The following is a 20,885-nucleotide window of genomic DNA, read 5'->3' as shown; positions in this document are numbered from 1 at the left end:
GGCACTATGGCTTATTATTTTAAAAATAAATGCTACAGTTCCATAGAATTGGGTAAAACAAACTGCTCCACAGCGTTTGCACTTCGTTCATCGTATGAGGGGTAATTTTTTCCCTGTGTTTTTAAAATGGAACAGCATCTTACAAAGACACACATTGGTATTGTTGGGAATGTCAAATGGAAGTATTAAAAAATGAACTTCGAAGTTTTTTAAAATGTTTCAGTTGTCCATGGTAAACATATTAAATGGAAGATGCACACTTTGAATTTATTAGTTTTCCAGAATGAATAGCAGTAGCTTATACTCCTGCCAGACTATTTCATTCTGATTCTTTTAAATGTTGGAGATGAGATGAGAAGACTGGCATCTTCTTGCATATGTGGTGGAATTATCCAGTGGTCCAAGTGTACTGGGATAAAATATGTAAATATATAAGTGAGATTTGAAGTAAGCAGGTTAACAAAAACTCAAGTCGTCCTTTTAGGGATTCAATCTCCATCAGTACAAAACAAACACACTATGCTTATTCTAACAATGTTAACAGCATCAAGACTTAATAGCTCATGGGGTTCAGGGGCGGGAACTCTCCCAGATCTGCACGAATGTCATAGGAAAGTTTGGAACATGATGTATAGGAATAACAGCTCTGAAGCATTTAATTGAAAAGAGAGAGTATAAGAGAAATTTTTGAAGATCAGTAGAATCCATTCATTGTTGGAATCAAATAGACAAATTATGTTTAGCGAGAGATTGATGCAGGTTATAGCCATTTTTAGAGTTCACATATTCAACTTTACTAAAATATGATGATTGTAAATTACATAAATACTACCCTCAACATTGGGGCACAGGTATATTCCCCAGGTGGCTGATCCAACCAGTAAGCCCATTGTGAAGCAGAGGAGGCTCAGCTAGGGCTCAGAATAAGAGGGAGGAGTTGCAGCCCCTTTGGGGTCCTTCCTCCTCAACATCTCCCCTCTATCCTGGGGAGTGCCTACTTCCTCCCTGATCTGCTGGAATAACCTCCTTTTATTTCTCCTTGCAAGGCCATGCTAGCCCAAATGAGGCGCTGCCTCCTCAGGAGGAGTCCCAGCCCACAAGAGGGCAAGGAGATCCTGGCCACATCCATGGTACTCACCTATTCCTGCCACCTCCATGCCATGACCAAGCAGGTCTTCATTGCAGCTGTTCCTGCTGTAGCTTTTAAGGAGGCAGCTTCTGAGTTGGCCCTACCCTGCCTCACATGTGGCAGCCCCGCCTCTGTCTGGCCTGTTGGGCTTCAGCAGGGGAGGTTGCAAGGGAGTGTATGCCCTCAAAGGCCAGGATAGGTCCAGGCTTATGCTCCGAGCTGGACAGTCTACAGGTTCAGATACAGTGACAACAACACATAGGGTATATGTGTGGCCCTTATTAAAACAGCAGATTGGTTATAGCAGTTTTCCTGGGGAGTTGGTATCCTGGTTGCCTGATCTCCTTTAGCAGACTGTAGGCAAACAATTAAGAAACACTTTTATGGGTCGTTGTTATCATTTTAAAAGTCTGTCCGTTTGTTGTTCTGTTGCAGAGACTTTGGTGAAACATTTGTCATCGTATGAAATAGTGACACCTATGCGAGTGAATGAGTTTGGAGAGGTTTTCCCTCATGCTAACCACTTCAAAAGGAGGAAAAGGAGTACGCTGGCTGAGTCCATTCCTTTCAGGACCCACTATCGCTTCAGAGCCTATGGACAGGTTTTCCAGCTGAATCTGAGTGCTGACACCAGCTTCATTGCCCCTCACTACACAGAGGTGCACATGGGGGCCACAGAAAGTCACCTTCCCTCTGATTTGCATCACTGCTTCTACCGTGGACATGTTGATGCAAAGGCAACACACAGAGCAGTCTTCAGCCTCTGTGGTGGCCTGGTAAGCACTACATTTACCATTTGTCACCATGCAGTCCTTTTTGCCTGAAGAATGGCAACCCCTGCCCTTGGAGATCATTTGCAGTTCTGGGAGATCTCCAGGCACCACCTGGAGGTTGGCAAACCTACATTTTCTAATGGAAACCATGTAATTAAGAAGATACTAAGGAGAGGAGTCCTAAGGAGACTTCCCCACTGGCTCCTTGCAGCCTGTAGGATAGGGGTGGGGGGTGAGATGGTCTGGGGAAGGGGAGAGATGGCTTGGGCAGGCTGCCATTGAACAAGCTAAAATTACATTAGCCCTCATTGATTCCTCTCCCCCTTCCAAATTCCTCCATGTGTGAAGCACACAGTATTCATTTACTTTGCTGATGCTGAAAGGGCTTAGGGGCACAAGCTCGCCAGTGCCCTGATTTTCCCCAAGCCTGTGCCCAGAGGTGCAGTAAAAGAGAGGAGGGGAGTGTTGAGTACCCCTCTAAACCTTTGCCTTCTCCTTCCTGTTGCCTGCATCTGTCTCCCTCATCAATGGTCAAAAAGAGGAGGGGGTGGAACTCAGGCCAGCTCTTATATAGACTTCACCCCCTCCCCCAAATCCATCACAAAGAAAGCAGCATTCTGCTCATCTTTCTGCTGCTGTAACAAATTGCACTTCTTCTCCAGCCTTTCTGAGTTGCAGATTCATGAGCTGCCTTTGTCTGAAGAATAGATACTAAGAGCTGATGGCTGAGCTGAAATCTTTCTGCATTACCATCTTCTATGAGAGGCAGATGCCTCCACTTTTTAGTATTTGTGATAACCCTGTTGAAGTGATTTATTTGGGGGGATTTACATATGGCATTTGTATAACTTCTGTGTGTGTGTGTAAAGTGCCGTCAAGTCGCAGCCGACTTATGGCGACCCCTTTTTGGGGGTTTTTCATGGCAAGAGACTAACAGAAGTGGTTTGCCAGTGCCTTCCTCTGCACAGCAACCCTGGTATTCCTTGGTGGTCTCCCATCCAAATACTAACCAGGGCTGACCCTGCTTAGCTTCTGAGATCTGTCGAGATCAGGCTAGCCTGGGCCATCCAGGTCAGGGTATAACTTCTACCTCTGTCTTAATGGCATGCTCCCTGACCGTCTTTTGCAAGAGAAAGATTTCACAATTATAATATGCAATGAAACTGTATTGTGGTTTGAGAAGGAAAAGTATGACGGGAGACTTCAGCAGAATGTACCTTCCTGAAAGAATTTGGGTGAAGATATTGTCCTACAGTGATTCAGTAGTGTGAATAATCTAGTTGAGTACGGTTTCTGGTACATGTAGAAATTTTACTTCACAATATGCTTCATTCACCTCCAGAATAATCCTGTGAAGTAGATCAGTAATATTCTGGCCAGGCAGCTGAAGACAAAAGGGGCTGTTGGCCACACATTAGTCTTTCCCTCTCTTGCTTACTTGTTACCTCTTTTTTCTTTCTTGTTCATCACTTGCCTAACTTCTCTTGGACCTGGAGGGACTTCTTCTGGCCTTCCACAGGGGAACTTGAGTCCAAGGACCATTTCCCTACCCCTACGGCTTGCGCCTCAAGGCGAGCAAGGTTTATAGTAGTTCTTTTGCATGGCTCTCCTTGCAGATGGCACCAAGTCTTGGGCCAAAATCCATGCTGCTTCCTTTATTATTGGCCCTTTAACAAAGAAAGGAAACTATGCAAACAGCGTACATGTTGGACATTTTATTTTCAGGCTATTTAAAGTACATATTTAAGGGAAATATAGTACTATGCCTTTTGGTTGATACAAATTCCTGATACAACAATAAACAGATGAGCCTAAACAAGAAACTTTAAAACAACAGTGGTTAAAAACCAGAAAAATACAACAATAAACAAATGAGCCTAAAATTATCTTAAAACCAGCAGCAGGCAACTTAAGAAAAGGTGACATGTAAACATGATAAATTAATCAAGCTAACAATAGAAGCAGAGTGCGCTAAAATCAGAAATGAAAGGAAACAGCAAGTGCCATTTAATTGAGGATACCAGATGATGTCCTAAAAAAAGGCAGGGGCTTGTTTCCCTGATGACAAATGCCACCAGGAATGATTCAAAGCGTACTTCCTTGGGGAGAGTTACACAGATCTGGTACCACCGTTGAAAAATCCTGTCCATAGTCACCCAATTGTCTTCTGCTGGCACACCAAGAAAGGCCCTGGGCAGGGGTTAGTTTGTGGATAGGCTCACATAGGATTACACAGTCTTTTGAAAATCCTATTCCAGTTTAAAGTTTATCATTGTTCCTAGTCACTAGTGATGATTGCTACCCACCACAGCAGGTAGGCAAATCATAAGACTATCAGTGAAATCCTAAAAATGCTTTCTTGGGAGTTAGTCCCATTAAATATACCTTAGTAGGATTCTGGGTTGACATGCTTAGGACTGCTGCCTAAATTATTCACAAGTTTATAGATGGGGAACTGAAGCTGAACCAGTGGCTTGTGTATGTCTGTGGCAAAGTTAGAAATTAAATGCAGATTTCCCAGCCCTTAGGTACCATTGGCTGTCCCAGGTATTTATTGTATAGCCAAGACTGACATATCTGAGTACTTTCTATAGGCAACTAGCCAAGATGCCCTACTGAGGCAGTGAACTTTATTCCTGAGTTTGCAGACTGGGAACTGTATGAACGAAGTGGATTATGTTTTTGTTGCAATAAATTTATGGCAATGCAGGAACAACTCTGTGTCTTTTGAATTTCAGCCTGATTTTAAATTAGTCTTCAGCTAAGTTTTTATTTATGCCTTATTACGTTTTTGGTAATATCAGCAGAATCTTATTTTGATTTCTGTAGAGGCAAGTGTTTTCTGAGTTCTGTGTTGATTTAAGGAACACTAGTGTCTCTAAATCTTTGGCTTTTTTGAAGCTTGGAAAGAATGCGAATATTCAACTATTTTGTTATTTTATCGTTCTACACTTCTGGTACATGTATTGCCTGGGTAACCACAATAGTCCTCTAAATGCCACTAAAGTCAGCATTGTGCATGCATGGGTGTTTTCATGCTCGTGAAAATTAAAATTAGCTGTGTTTTGAAAGGGGTGGTTCCACATGGTTTTGTTTTCCCAAATGGAGAGCAGCATGCCTTCTGATTTTAAAGTGAGCTTCCATACAGCATCATGCTGCTTGTGAGCACAAATTGTGGATCTTTAGGGGTTTCTTCTTTCAGTCAGATCAAAGAAAAGCTTCCCCTGATCTGGCTCAAAAAAGGAACTGTAAGGTGCTCGTGGGTGGAGTGCCATGTGGATACTCTACCCACAACCAGTATGGGCAGGGAGGTGAAGCCAAGCTCTGCTTTCAAAATATTGGGACCGAGTTCTGCATTTCTGCTCCTTTAGAGCCCTTTAAAGGGCCTTCCCCTCCCTTTTCTTGGCTGAGCTTCACTGTGCTTTATGAGGTGGCTCAGCTACGAAAGCAGAAAAGAGAGGAAAGGGTTTTTGCTAGGCTGTGTGTGTGGGGGCACTGCTTTTGCACTGACACAACAGAGGGAAAGAGGGTGGGGGAGGGGCAGTGGCGACAGTGAGCATCTTGCAGATGGGGCTTGTGAGTGCTATTCCCACTGTTCTCGTATTGGAAACAGCTGCTGCCAAGGCAGGGGTGCTTGCTGCCACCACCATGTGGAAGCAGGCAAGGATGGCATTTATTGTATTAATGTATTACAAGGGTTCCTTAAGGACTGGATCTAGCTGGTCCCTTACATGTTCCGCTGGGCACGCACACTTGTGTGAGTGCAGTGCCTGGAAGAAGTCTGGGCAGGGAACTCACAACACACAGAGCAGCGTGCGCAGAACATTGTGGGAAGAGTAAGAACAACTGGCTGTCATCCTAGAAAAGTTTGGTAAATTATTATTGGGATTAATCACATTACAATTTTTATTCCAGTTAGTATTAAATTAATTGTCATGATACTTAGAGTATATAATCAGTATCTATTGACATATTTTTAGTATCTTCCCTTGTGAGTAGTATTTCTGGCTCAAAATCCCTGGGGATTAATCATCCACATCTTTCCATACATTAAAAACTTTTGAAAAGTTGTGGCTTACAATTTTGGATTCTTTGTTTACATAAGAAAGGCCATTCTGGATCATACCAAGGTTCATCAAGTCCAGCAGTTTGTTTACACAATGGCCAACCTCTAGGTGCCTCTAGGAAGCCCACAAACAAGACAACTGCAGCAGCATTGTCCTGCCTGTATTCCAAAGCACCTAATATAGTAGGCATACTCCTCTGATCCTGGAGAGAATCGGTATGCATCATGACTAGTATCCATTTTTACGAGTAGCCATGATTAGTTTTCTCCTCCATGAACATATCCACTCCCCTCTTAAAGCCTTCCAAGTTGGCAGCCATCACCACATCCTGGGGCAGGGAGTTCTGCAATGTAAACTATGTTTAAATGGCTATAGCCTTGCATCTGTAGAAATCAAACTATAGACCTGGAAATACGAGGTGGTTGTCTTCACAATAAGATGTTGCTGTTGCTGTTGAATTCATTTGTTAATAATGTTGTATTTTATCATATCATACATTTCTTCCAGTGAAGTAGCAAAATGTTGATAAAGCTGGTTCTGCTGCACAGTGGCTTTTGTAATAGGCTTTCTGTTATCTAGTTGTAAACGTATTTGTGTGTGTAGAAAGTGAGGAATTGGGAGAGGAGCATTTTCAAATCTGTGAAGGTCTCGTCTTTGTTGCTGTTCCACAATTAGCCCTCAAACTTTCACAGGTTGTACAGGGATTCACAATATCCCTGGCTACAGAGAGATATGTGCACACAGGTATATTCCTTGGCCAACCAGGGCTCAGAGTCTGGATAGTTGAAGGGGCCAGAACATGTTGAATGCATGGATGCATACGGCATGCTATGTTCGTTCCCTGAGCCTTAAAACTAAAGGAGAGGGCAATCATCATCCACCCTCATCTTTGCACCCAGCCCTGGGCTTTGTGATAGAATGGATACCCAGTACCACAACCTTAGTACCACACTCTCAGCATTCAGCGCTAGCTCTCACCTGTGAACCCTTTTACTCATCAATTTCCACTGAGGCAAATTATAGTGGTGTGATACTATAACCCAAGAATTCTGAGAATATGCATCTTACATATTTCTCCTAGGGCCTTATTATCATATTTTATCAGTGTGAAGAATAGAAGAACATCTTGCATATTTATTTATTTATATATGTTGAGTATCCCTTATCCAGAATGCTTGGGAACAGAAGTGTTCCGTATTTCGGATCTTTCCGTATTTTGGAATATTTTGGAATATTTGCATTTACATAATGAGATATCTTGGGGATGGGACCCAAGTCTACACATGAAATTCATTTATGTTTTGTATACATTTTATATACATAGCGTGCATGTAATTTTAAACAATATTTTAAATAATTTTATGTACATTGAACCATCAGAAAGCAAAAGTGTAACTATCTCATGTTGGCTCAAAACTTCTGGTTTTCGGGTCATTCCTGTTTTTGGATGCCCGGTTAAGGAATACCCAACCTGTATTTCAATTTATACCCCACCCTCAATCCCTGGCCGAGGCCTGGCTCAGGGTGGATAACATCAGCAGATAAGGCTAGTTATCAATAATTATAGATACTACACTTGATCTTAGCCAAAAGGCCGGGAAGCGAGGAACTGCAACGGATCAATGCAGGAAATGTCAGAGGATTAAAAAAAAATAAAAAAAATAAAAGGATTTAGAAAAAAATCCTACAGGAAAATTATCAATAAAAATTTAAAACGTTCTCTGAACACATCTTCTGCCTGAAAACAATCAGAAATGTATCTAGAAGACTACTCGTTACTTGAATATAAGACACTTTTGTGTGTTACATCAGTTCAGTCTTAATAAAATATGCCTGTGGAGAGCTCTCTAGATTTAGGCACCATGGCGGCAATCTTGCATTTGGATGTTTTTGGTGCTTATGCTACACTGGAATAAATGTTTGCTACACTGGACTGAAGTCTGATTGTCCCTGAAAAGGCCAGTGCTGTGTGTGTATTAATTGCTGCTGCAAATGTAACAATCTCTTTATGGAAAACACTTCCACTTAAAACCTTATGCAGATAGCTTATATGTGAAAACCTGCATCCAGGAAACATCATTTCTTACATGGAAGTGTTTTTCCATGTATATTTTTTTTAAATATTTGAAGCAGTCACAAGAGTATAGTTTGAACTTCAGTAAACTGAAGATATGGTTTTACTTGAAATACTATTTAAACCTGTGATGCATTTGGTTTTATGTTTCGTGCATAACTAGTGAGTTAAAACATAATTTAAGTCAGCTTGCTGAAGTGTGATGTATTTCAATATGCTTGCCCCCTTTTTTCTCATAGAGTCTTAGAAGATCCTTCCAGCATGCACGCTCCTTTTTAGTATATTGTGTACACAAATCAAAGGGCTTTTGTCCTCTTCATGCATGTATAACTGCTATTGAAGTAAATAGGATTTAAAGTTGTACATAGAAAAGCAGAATTTGACCTCATGGGTGAGTAGTGGGCTTTAAAACAGTCCTGGTCTGTTGATCTACAAAGGAGTATTTGACTGATTCAGCTGGCTATCTTGTAGAATTAAGCTTGTTTGTTATTTGCCCATGTGCACAGCTTATTTAAGTTTACTGTTTCATCACAATGCAAAGGAATGCAGCCATCTTATTTTAATTTTTTAAAGAATAGAATTCTAAAAATTGCTGTTTGAAACTCATATGTTTTAAGGCACAGTTTTGTTTTATCATGTATAGTTAGTTCTTTATGGGCAGCAAGGGCAGGAAACTCTTGGCCCTAAGCCAGTGGGCCAAATGAGACCTCCTTACACTTTCCCTAACTTCCTGCTGGCTCCGCATAAGTATTATTAATCTTATCCTGCCTTCTTTTTTAAAAAAACTTATTATCATGCTTGTCCTTGTGAACTGTCCCTGCATTCCTGAAGGGGAGGGTCTGAAGCTCCATAGGAGCCAGAGTAACCCCACCAGTGTGAGTGCCACTTTGCGCTGTGATAAGGAGCACGCATGCTGGTGCGTGGGTACTTATGCCGGCCTCATAGAGCAACACTGGCAGCGCACCTCTGGGATGACAGTTAGTCCCCATTAGCTTCCAAACCCTTTTTGTCCCAGGAATGCCTCCTCACGCTGTGGCGTTGCTACGCCAGCTATTTTGCTGGTGTAGCCTCCCTAACGTCAAAGGGGCTATTTTTTTTTCAATTTCAAGAGTATTTTTAATCCCATTCAGTATGGGAAACCTCACAGGGGTGGTACAGTTGCGCTGTCCATGGCTGCCGTCGTAACACCCCCCCCCCCTTAAGAATGGACTGCCCATCAATCAGGAATGAGAGGCTGCCAAATTAACGGAATTACTACATGAAAAGGATATGGAAGAATTAAAAAAATAATGGTCTAAGGTCGCCTCATATTGGGATAATTTGGCAAAGATAGATTTTACAGTATTAATTAGCGAGTTATAGAAACTAGTTTTAATAACTTTTTATTATTGTGTTAATAAGTATAATAAATACTGTTTAGACATTTCTTCGGAAGTCGGGTGAAGGGTCACTTTTTAGGTGGGTGGAGGGTGAAGGGGTATCTTTTTGGATTTTATAATTTAGTAATCATGAATGTAATAATTAAGGTATATAGATACCCTTCTGTATATTCTATTTACTTTTTGTATTTTTATGTTAATTTTATTGTATTTGTTTGTTTTTGTTTTGTGTTATAAAAATTAATAAAAAATTATACAAAAAAGAAAAAAAAGGAATGAGAATTTAAGAGATGTAGACAAAGCTTGGTTCTTTGATGTATCCTGAAGAAGGAATTGGTTATATAAACTGTTATGTAGGGCAGCTACTGAGCTGGAACTGACCAGAATCCAGAGTAAAGTGCTCCTCTGATAAAACCTTTCTCTAGAATTTCACTTTAAAGAGATGCTTCTGACAGTAGCTAGGGAAAGGTATCTGTGTGTTTGTATGGGAAAGTACTTGTTTCTATGCTACCATTGCTCAGTTTCAGTGAGGTAGTTTGTCTTGTTCCATTCTGGTTGTCACTATTGCATACAGTGTCAGCAATCCATAAAGTATCCGCGTACCTATATTCCATCTGTACAGTATTCTGTGCAGCTGGAAAGAATGTGTGCCGATGTTTGTTTGTATCTTGTCTATTTCTTTGTCTGAATGTGTGCCCATTTTCTTCAGTCATAAGATAGGGCATTTATTTGAAATAACATTAATGTCTCCATCATGTTCGGTTTTACATCACTTTATTATATTTAATTTTTCATGGCTTTATAAGCACTGGTTGTACAATTTTAATTATGGAAATGCCCTGGCTGTACCAACCAGATATCATTTCAGAGTGTATTTCTTTGATTTTATTAAACATTTTGTACTCCCCTGTGGCAATCATCTTCAAAAGTCCCTCCTCCCCTTCAAGGTTCTGAACCAATCCTTGTGACTTTGGCTTCATGCAAATCCAAGTGATTGTCAGCCAGTCAGAGCTCATGGAGGTCCACTGGATGGGAGGGATTTCACACATGAACACATGAAGCTGCCTTCTACTGAATCAGACCCTTGGTACATCAAAGTCAGTATTGTCTACTCAGACCGGCAGCATCTCTCCAGGGTCTGAGGCAGAGGTCTTTCACATCACCTACTTGCCTTTAACTGGAGATGCTGGGGACTGAACCTGGGATCTTCTGCATGCCAAGTAGATGTGAAGCAGGTCAGCGCCTTTTAGTGACTATGCTCTTAGAATTGACCCCTTCCTGAGAAGTGGTATGTTGTCTTATTCAGTTAGTCACCTAATAAGCAGGACACAACTTAATTTACTTACAAAAGTAAGTCTTTTTATTGTATAACTTCAATGTAATATATGTGTGTATATATGTATTATAAAGTCTTAAAAGTACATACAAGAATACAAGCAAGTTCTATATACTAAGTAATCTTAAAATCCAAAATTTAGAATATAACAGTTAAAGAAGTCTAATTTAGTTAAAAGAATCTGATTCACACTATATAGAATAACATATAAGTAAGTTGTTCATACATATCAAAAGCCAATCTCTTCTGAGATTCTCCAGTCTACGCAAAGACTTAGAGAGATCTAACTTTCTAGCCTTTCTGCACTCATAAATATATGTCTCCAATATTAATTAAATTATAGGAGAGCAGAGGATCTTGCTATTTTTCCCATCTCTAAAGTAGTCAGTATCCATGGAGATTTAGTACTCAAGGTTACTGCTATCCTTGAGCTATCTAGTTGAGGCTTCCTGTAGCATAGGGGTGGGGAACCTTTTTTCTGCCAAGGGCCATTTGGATATTTATAACATCATTCGTGGGCCATACAAAATTATCAACTTAAAAATTAGCCTGCTATATTTGGTCAGACATTTAGCCAAGAGGCATGACCGGAGACTGCTCTGAGTGTCTGCCATGTAGAGCGACTCGCTTTTGAGTTCTGCCATCCTTAGCTGGCCCAAGAGATTCAGGCAGGGCAGCAAACACAAGATGGAGTGAGCGACAAGCCACTTGGGGCTTGTAGGCAAAGGAGCCCGGTCCAGTAACGCCCCAATCTGGCACTTTCCCGCCCTACGCATCTTTTGCAGGATTTAGAGGGGAAAGAACCAGAAGGGAGAAGGGGTACCGACCAAGCCCCAAGGAGGCAGCTGCCCAGATGACCCCCCTGGCACGGGCAAGTAGGCAGGCATCCAACTGGTGGCACACTCGCCCACCTGGTGGCACAGGATGGTCTGTTGCACCAGCCGGGCGTAGCCGTCCAGCCGCACACCGGAGTTGCTCCGCATGGTTGGGGCTGGTACAGCCAGCTCCTGCTACCTCCGCCTGCAGGGATGAAATGAGGACACACTGGCTAAGAACCCCCCCCTGCACATTCTGGCCCTGCCCCCTTTAACCCCTCCATTGTCGCCACTTTCGCCCCCGGCCCTCTTGTAGTACAGAGGGAATATGTTTCTCCATGGCCCGGGTGGGAAAGGGTTAGCACAGTTTCTTGGGCGGTCCTAGCAGCTCTGTAGCTAACGACTCTTCTGCAAGGGGGGAAAAGGCTCCTTTTTTCGGCAAAACAAACTCACATCTGCCTTGAAGAGAGGCTATTCCTGTCCACGGGAGGGGGCGGATCGCCAGTCTTAGATCCTTCTGAGTTAGAGATCTGCCAGGACCCACGAAGGGCCAGACCAAATGATTTCGCGAGCCTCAATGACGTTCCCTACCCCTGCTGTAGCACTTCCATATAAGGAAGTCTGTGGCTGACTTGAAGCCATCCACTATTAGCATTAACAGTCTTTAACAATCTAATATCAACATCAAATAGTCATAAATTGTAATCATAATATCATATACTTGTAGAGATTCTAATCTCGGGATCATTCATCTTTATACAAAATACATAGCATTTCTATAAGCATGCTTTACCATGTTTCTTCTCTTAAACAAGCGATAAGAAACTTAAGAAAGAAGCACTGTTCATTTAACTATATTTAATATTTATAGTTTACAAATCCAATATCATTGCATTATTCTCAGTGAGACATTTTTCACTGTTCTGTAAAATGAGACATAACCTTCTGATTGAAAAGCATGCCGAAATGTGGTCAGACTTGACCTTGAAGCTAAAACAGACAACATTTTAGGCTGGAAAATGTAACAGTTGTAGCCTAGAAATTTCATTTCTTTAGTAAGAGAGGAGACTGTTTTAATAGCCATAAATAATGGAAAGTGGTTATTTTTCAAGGTGTTAACCTACAGCAGGTAACATCTTCCCTTGTTTCCAGCTTTCTATTTATTAATGATTTTTTAACGCTTTAGACTTGCTCTGAAGCTTCTCCTAAGGTCTGATCCATTGACTCCTTCTCTTTTTGCTTTTTTGTTTTCAGATGGGCACATTTAAATCCCATGATGGTGAATACTTTCTAGAACCCTTGATGGCAGCAGATGAAGATGAACATCCGGATGAACATAACAAGCCCCATCTTATATACAGACATGAAGAATTTAAAAAAGATCAGAATTCTTATAAACCTTGTGAGATTTCAGGTACAGCTAAATTTTAACTATGTGTGTGTTAAGTGCCATCAAGTCACTTCTCACTCATTGTGAATCTGTGTCCTCCAAAACGTCCTATCTTTAACAGCTTTGCTCAGGTCTTGCAAATTAAGTGATGTGGCTTGCTTTATAGCAGGGGTGGGGAATGTCTGGCCCACAGGCCATTTAAGGCCCGCAAAACCATTTGCTGTGGCCCATGCGCCGAGGCCAGGAGCTCCAGGGCCCTGCCATAGAAAAGCAGGGCAGACATGTGTGTCGAGGCTGGGAGCTACAGACCGCCACTTCCTCCTCGTGATCGGTGTCCCAAGACCAGGAAAGGACACCCCATCTTGGGACGTTTTCACCCCTCCCAACTCACCAGTCAGCAGCTGCGGGGGGTCGATCCGGGGAGCAGGACCCCTGGGACCCCGCCGGAAGGCCCTCCCCAAAACTGTTCCTGAAGCTGTGGTGTGCAAGAATGGTGGCTGGGTTTTAGGAGTGCCTGAACCAGCAGAGCACTTGCACTAGCCGAAAGAATGCACCAAACACTGCCCTCGGGAGAAAGGCCCTCTTCCAAGGCACCTGAAAAGGGTATCGGGAAAGCAGCCAGTGCTCTGCAGTGCTCGGAGCTGGATGTGTGGTGGGAGAGACCTGGGTTTGGAATCTCTGCTGGGCTCCCCACCTCGAGTTACTATCTGTGAAATGGGCGCAATGGAGACTGTGTCTCAAGGGGCTGTGGCAAAGGTGAATAAGCGAGAGCATAAAGACTGTGGAATTCTTTCCCAGAGTGAGTTAATTAAATGTTTGACCAAATATAGTAGGCTAATTTTTAAGTTTATAATTTTGTAGAGCCCCCAAATGATGTTATAAACATCCAAATGGCCCTTGGCAGAAAAAAAGTTCCCCACCCCTGCCTTATAAAATCAATCCATCTGTTGCTGGGTCTTCCTCTTTTCCTGCTGCCTTCAACTTTTCCTAGCATGATTGTCTTTTCCAGTGACTTGTCTTCTCATAATGCGACCAAAGTACTGTAGTCTCAGTTTATTCATTTTAGCTTCTAAGGTCAGTTCAGGCTTGATTTGATGTATAACCCACTGATTTGGTGTTTGTTTTTTTGGCAGTCCACAGTATCTGTAACATTCTCCTCCAACAGCACATTTTAAAGGAATCTACTTTCTTCCTATCAGCTTTCTTCATTCTCCAGCTTTCAAACTCATACATAGTAATAGGGAATACTATGGCATGAATTAACTTGATCTTGGTTGCCAGTGACACATCCTTACACTTAAGAATCTTTTCTAGCTCCTTCATGGCTGCCCTTCCCAGTCTTAATCTCCTTCTAATTACTTGGCTGCAGTCTCCCTTTTGGTTGATGATGGAGCCAAGGAATAGAAAGTCTTGAACACTTTCAATTTCTTCATTGTCAACCTTAAAGTTGAGCACTTCTGTTTTTTAACCAGGGGCGCACATATATTTCAGTTTCAGGTCCAGGGCATTATTAATGATCAGCTGTTTACTTGAAATTATTATTTAGAAATGCTAATGAATGTTTCAACTGGAGCAGGAGGGCTGTAGCCTTGCAAACTGGCTGATCCGGCAAGATTCCCCTCCCAGCCTTAGGCTTAAATAGACTGAGAGGGAAGCATCCCCACTTTTTCTGTAAGCAGCATCTGGGACTCATCTTGTCAATGTTTAACTGGGGTAAGCATCCTACAAAAGATTATGTCCACTGGAACCATGGTCTGGCTGGAGAGCTGGAACATGGGCTGCTGCAAGGCTGGCATTGTGTCTCCTCTGGGCTGCTTCGGTATGGGCTTGCTGTGTCCATTGCCGCTCTGTCCATTGCTGCTGTCAGATGGTGGAGCCTGGACCTGTGGGATGGTTGTCACTGCTTCTGGAACAACTGCTGGGTCTCCTGGTGGCAAGGGCTCAACTGCCTTGGGAGCTGGGGGCTCCAGGGCTTCCAGTAGGGAGGTCTTGGCTGCAGAGGCCTCGGGAGTAGGGTTCCCAACCTCCAGGTGGGGCTTAGAGTTCTCCTGGAATTACAGCTGGTCACCAGACCACAGAGGTCAGTTCTTCTGTAAAAATGGCATTTTTGGAAGGTGGGCTCTATGGCATCACGTCCCTCAGGAGCTTCCTCCCCACCCAAAACTCTGCCTTCTCCAGGCTCCACAGCCAAATCTCCAGGAATTTCCAAATCTGGAGTTGGCAACCCTATTCAGGAGCCACAAAATCTGTGTCTGAGGAATACCCTGTGGTGTTGGGGATTGCTTGGACCTCCTGATCTGCCCCAGACAGGAACAGCCAGGATCATGACAAGACTAGACTTAAAATGGGTAATTTTATTGGTTAGTGCATAAGGTGTTGTTTTTTTAATGGAAATGAATTCATCTCTGTGACTGTTCCAGTTTATATTACACGGAAGTTACTGATTCAAGCTGGAATAGGCATAGAGATGAATTCACTTCCAAATATGTCTTTGGAATATACTGGATTAGTACCACCATCTCTTAAGGGCTAAAGTCAAGCATGTAGTCACACTAGTACTGTTTATGTCAAGAGTGTTTCCTAGTTAATTCTTAGTTCATGCAGGCATTTGTAAACTAAACACATACAAAAATCATGGTTAGTAGTACTTTGAGTTGAGAGAGTGCATGCACATAGAACATACTTTGCATCCTAAGATTAATTAGCCAATAACATACTTTGCATCCTAAGATTAATTAGGCAAATTATATATCATTTCCCCTAAATGTGGGATTTCCCCCCTAGTTTTTCCACTGAAGCATAAAATTTTGTGCACCAAGAAAGCATACATCCTGTGTTAGAAAATTTCTTATGCAAAAAAATACAATGCATGGAAATGTCTTTATTTCAGACAAATGTTGTTTGAGATCAGCATTTTTAATAGAGTTTGATTCTCTCTCCCCGCCCCCCATTTTCAGGCTGTCAGGGATTCTGAGGAAGTGTGGCGCCCTCTGCTGTCTGCTCTTCAGCATAACTGCTAGATCATTATGCATGACGATCGCAAACGTGGTTAAGTGCTCTAGTATTTTTTAGGAACAAATGTGTTTGTTCATTTTAAAAACACCATGTGTAAATTCCCGTTCAGGCAAGATTGTTTGTGGAGCAAAATGTAAAATGTATGTCCTTGCTCACTGGATCTTCTAGATTAGCTCAGGTTGATGTGAGCAGGAACCTTATCTCCTTAGATTCTCAAATGCTATACTACATGATTCCCAGGAATGAAGCCCATTGTTTGCTGCCCAGCTTTCCATTTGCAGTGAGGCCACTGAAGGAAAGCTGTTGGCTTCCAGTCAACTTACCTCCTGTAGATGAAGATGTAACATTGACTGGAAAGGCATTGGTGTTGGTTTTCCTGGGTTGTCATCTGGATCCCATGTGCTTTAGATAGATCTGGTATCTTGCCAGTGCTTTAATTTCTCATATGGAATCTGTGGGAGATAAGTTTGGTGACTTTTCTCCTCAGCAAAGACTCTGGCCTGATACTTTTCTTTCTGCTGCAGAAGTAAGCATGTGCTTTATCACTCAAGAAATACAGTCTGATGAGCAGGATTTATATTCAGTGTTTCCCAGCTTGTCGGAATGTTGAGTGGTATGCTAGATGATGGTGCCATTCAGCACCCTCTATTCTGATTGCCAAAGCAATGGAAAAAGCTCTGGCTGGGAATCTCTAAAGCCTTGATGTCCCCCCCAGCAAACTCTCGGTAATGTCAACCATTCTGATTGGCCTGGCATTCCACAGTTTACTGGGTAAAATATTAGATGGGAAAATGCATAAGAATGTCTGTGTAAATGTGTAGCAATGAAGACTATGAAAAAGGTTGCATGAAAAAAGGTGATAACAAATATTCTATAAACATGACACACACACAATAATTGGATAATTGCCAGAAGTGAAGAGGCCTGGGAAGGGGCTGCTGTCTCTAGTCACAGGTGTTGCCATATGGTGTCTGGTTTTCTGTAATACGAGGAGGAAATTACTAAATGATGGGTAGTGGAATTACACTTTCATTCTTATTGTATGCATGTGTTATGTAGCTCCAGATTTCATAGCTGCTTTATTTCAGAACAACAGGAAACCTTTGCAGGAAACATTTCAGACTGAGTAGTAAGATTAGGGCATCCTCTCTTGTTGGCATTCAGTATCCTCATCTTTCTTTGCGATGGGCTGAAAAACATCAGCAAAGACTAATTTTGGTTAGGGTTTCTCTTTTTTCAGAACTTGGAATAATTAACCATGATATGATGGTTTGTGAGGTTTGGTTCATGTTGCTCAAATATGCCAAGGAAAAATGTAAGTAGTGGATTTGTTGGCATAGAATATCGGCTGTCTTCTGTTCTGACCCAACACTGCTGGTTGTCATACTTAAGCATGTATGATGAAGTTGAAGACATTAGGACATTGGTCTCTCTTTTATTATTAATACACCTCTTCTCTTTGGGAGCTTTGGGTTTTCCTGGAGAGTTTTCTGAGGATATGGAGTTGAGTTTAAAAAAAAAACAAAAAAACAATTACCTTTTCTAAAGTATGATTCCTGCATGTGGATGCACTGGGCATAAAAACTGGAAGGGGTTCCTATGTGTTGCCCCCAGAGCATCCTACACTCCTAGACCCTATGCAGCCATAGGTACAGGAAGACTCCTGAATCAAACCTTTTGGATCCGTCCAGAGAATCATGATATGAAAAGTGCAATAACATCCTAGTTATGGATGTTACTGAATTTTTTTGTTAAGAAATTGAAATATATGCAGTACACATTCTCTTAAAAAAGGTAAAGGTTCCCTGTGCAAGCACCGGGTCATTCCTGACCCATGGGGTGATGTCACATCCCGACGTTGCCTAGGCAGACTTTGTTTACGGAGTGGTTTGCCAGTGCCTTGCCCAGTCATCTTCCCTTTACCCCCAGCAAGCTGGGTACTCATTTTACCAACCTCGGAAGGATGGAAGGCTGAGTCAACCTTGAGCCGGCTACCTGAAACCAACTTCTGTCGGGATCAAACTCAGGTTGTGAACACAGCTTGGACTGCAGTACTGCAGCTTACCACTCTGCGCCATGGGGCTCTTCACTCATTCTCTTATTGTGTCAAAATGTACTCTACTGTTCTTAACAGTAAAATACATAACTGAATCAACACATAGTTTAGTATAGTTATAAAATTTAGAAGTATTACCTTTAAACAAAGAAGATTTATGAATACAGTCTGTATTCAAGATAAAGCAGCAATCCTGCATGCCAAGATGCCAGTTGAACCAGTTGAAAAAACAGGAGAAAAATAGAAACCATAACTCTAGTACAGAAAGGAAGTCTATAGTAGACTTACGTCGCATTCCTGACCTTTAAGGGCGAAAGCCCTTAGGAGGCCAGGAAGGCGCTGCGCCGGCATTAGGGCCTCCCGTGCTGGCGTCAGGACTACTTACGCTGGCATTAGCAGACCCAATGCCAGCGGGGAGACCTGGACGCCTCTGGGTGCTGCCATGGCAGTGCCACCCCGGGATGCCAACGGGGCCTTCTGCTGGCATCCCACCGGTGTAAAGGCCTGCGCCAACATTCCGGGGGGTGTTCCAGTGGGTCGGGGGGAGGAGCTGCTGTTAGGCAGCCTCCTGTCCCCTTTTGCCCCAGGTACGCCTGCGGCAAGAAGAGCGAGGCTGCACTTGCTTTTCTCTATGGGGCAAAAAGCTCCATTTAAAACTTAAAAAGCCTTTAAAAGGCTTTTTTTTAGTTTTTGGCGCCAGGGAAACGGGTTAGGAGGCGCCACAGCGGCACCTCCTCCCCACCATTCCCCCACGCCGAAAGCTCAGGAATGCACTGTAAAATACAGTCTTCCACTAGCATTATCCTGAAAAAGTACCTGCGCACACATTTGCCGTAATTGACAGTGGGATTAGTCCATATATACATGTAATGATGGCTCTTTCAAGCTGCTTCCAGTTCTCTGAAAAATGAAACTAAACAAAACTAGTGTCTGCTTCCAGTCCATCAGATCATGCCATTAAGGATTATCAGTAAATTTGTATATGGGATTAAAATTAATCTGGTGAATAATGTATCCTACAAAATCAGTCCCATGAACCACATTTACAGTGCTATTCTAAGAACACTTTCCTGGGAGTAAGCCCTACTGAGTATGTTTCAGTAGGTTTCTAAATAGATCTCTTAAACGGTACATTCTTCAAAGTACACAGTTTATTTGCTATGATTGCTACTTTTATCAGAAATAATTTGTGAAATCTCAAAAGCTGTATTTAGGCTTGCTTCTCATCAAATTTGGCACAGCAAGGAGGGAACACGTGGATCTCTGTGGCTTGCATGGCAGTGTATCTTTCAATCTCAGTTGCACTGATTCATCAGGTGACAAATTTCAGTTTGCGAATCATGCTTTAGTGTATTTATCTGTCAATTCACTTGATTAAAGAATGTGAAAACAAACATCACTAATAGCCTGCTCCACAGGGAAATTATTTGCAGATATCTTTATTTCCATGTTTACAGTTGAATTATGACCAGAAACTTAATAGAAATATCTTTTGCTTTTTTATAGTTTTATGCTGTGTAATGAAGATGATATGAATACTATCAGTTTGTTGTGTGTGTCTAAAATTGTCTTGTATCTGATTCTGATTAAAATATTGTAATTAAACAGCTGCCCTGACCTGGATGGCTAGCGTGATCTTGTCAGATCTTAGAAGCTAAGAAAAGATAAAAGAGAAGCTAAGCAGGGTCGACTCTATTTAGTACTTGGATAGGAGGCTACTAAGGAAGTTTAGGATTGCTATACAGAGGCAGACAATGGCAAACCACCTCTAGTCTTGAAAACCCAACATGGTCTTAATAAGTTGACTACAACTTGATGGCATTTTCCACCACAAATCAAACAGCTGTGTTACAAAATGTCCTTTGCTATTTTTTCCTATCTACAGTGTAAGATCTAGTAATCTGCAACATAGACAACTACATATTTATGTAAGAAGTGAGCCCAATTTATTTGAGTTACATATTTTCAAGAAAGTGTATTTGGAACCAGTCTAATGGGGCCAAAATATGATCAGGATTGGACATAAAGATTGTAAATTGTATGTGCAATAATAAATGTTATTTTATTTTGCAGACGAGACAAAGAAGAACACTTTTCTACTTCCAAATGGCACCAGCTTGATCAATTATATAAATGCCATGCAAAAAAACTCACTTTTAAAGTATGCTTTTGAAAACATATCTGTAGAGAATGAGAGAAACACTCCACATTCCCGGAAAAAGCGTTTTCTTTCCTATCCAAGATATGTAGAGGTGATGGTTACAGCTGATGCCAGAATGGTTCAGCACCATGGACGGAACTTACAGCATTATGTATTAACACTTATGTCAATAGTAAGTAACCATCTCTTATAGGATATAGGATAGGATATACTTGTGTTTCACAGTAATAAATTTGCCGTCTCACTATAGACTTGTAACCTATATATTCATATAATTGCTGGAACAAGGTTTGTACTGTTCAAGATTTGATTTCTAGAGCTGTGACACAGATACAAGGAACCATAAAACCAGATCCTGGAGCTTTCAGTGACTAGACTTTTTCAAACAGCAGCCACTCATGCCATACAGGAAATTGCTTTACAAACGGGGGGCGGTGTGTGTGTGTGATTTCAAAATCAGTTTGTGATATGTTGCAGATGGAATTAACACTTGTGGCATTTTAGTGTTCACCAATTCATAAATAAAAGGTAGATTAAAAATTATAATATGAAAAATGACTATAAACAGAGTATGTTTACCCTAAGTTGTAGTATAAACTACATACATGTTGAACCTTAGCATCTTTTGAAGACATTTACTGTACAACAGATGCAAAGCTTGTTTATTTTCAGAAATCAAGGAGCCACTGG

General features: G+C 41.8%; 1 protein-coding gene across 1 annotated transcript in view; it reads left to right on the top strand.

Moving 5' to 3' along the window:
- Window positions 1-20,885, top strand: part of ADAMTS20 (ADAM metallopeptidase with thrombospondin type 1 motif 20) — a 98,739-nt gene that overhangs the window by 9,102 nt on the left and 68,752 nt on the right. The window contains exons 2-4 of the mRNA XM_056846499.1: window positions 1,565-1,905; window positions 12,828-12,987; window positions 20,108-20,367. Of these exons, the coding sequence (XP_056702477.1) occupies window positions 1,565-1,905; window positions 12,828-12,987; window positions 20,108-20,367 (761 nt within the window). The remainder of the gene's footprint in view (window positions 1-1,564; window positions 1,906-12,827; window positions 12,988-20,107; window positions 20,368-20,885) is intronic.

This window comes from Euleptes europaea, chromosome 3, assembly GCF_029931775.1.
Source record: "Euleptes europaea isolate rEulEur1 chromosome 3, rEulEur1.hap1, whole genome shotgun sequence".
In the NCBI taxonomy this organism is placed as follows: Eukaryota; Metazoa; Chordata; class Lepidosauria; order Squamata; family Sphaerodactylidae; genus Euleptes; species Euleptes europaea.
Note: the sequence above shows the minus strand (reverse complement) of the source record. Positions and strands in the feature narration are given on the sequence as shown.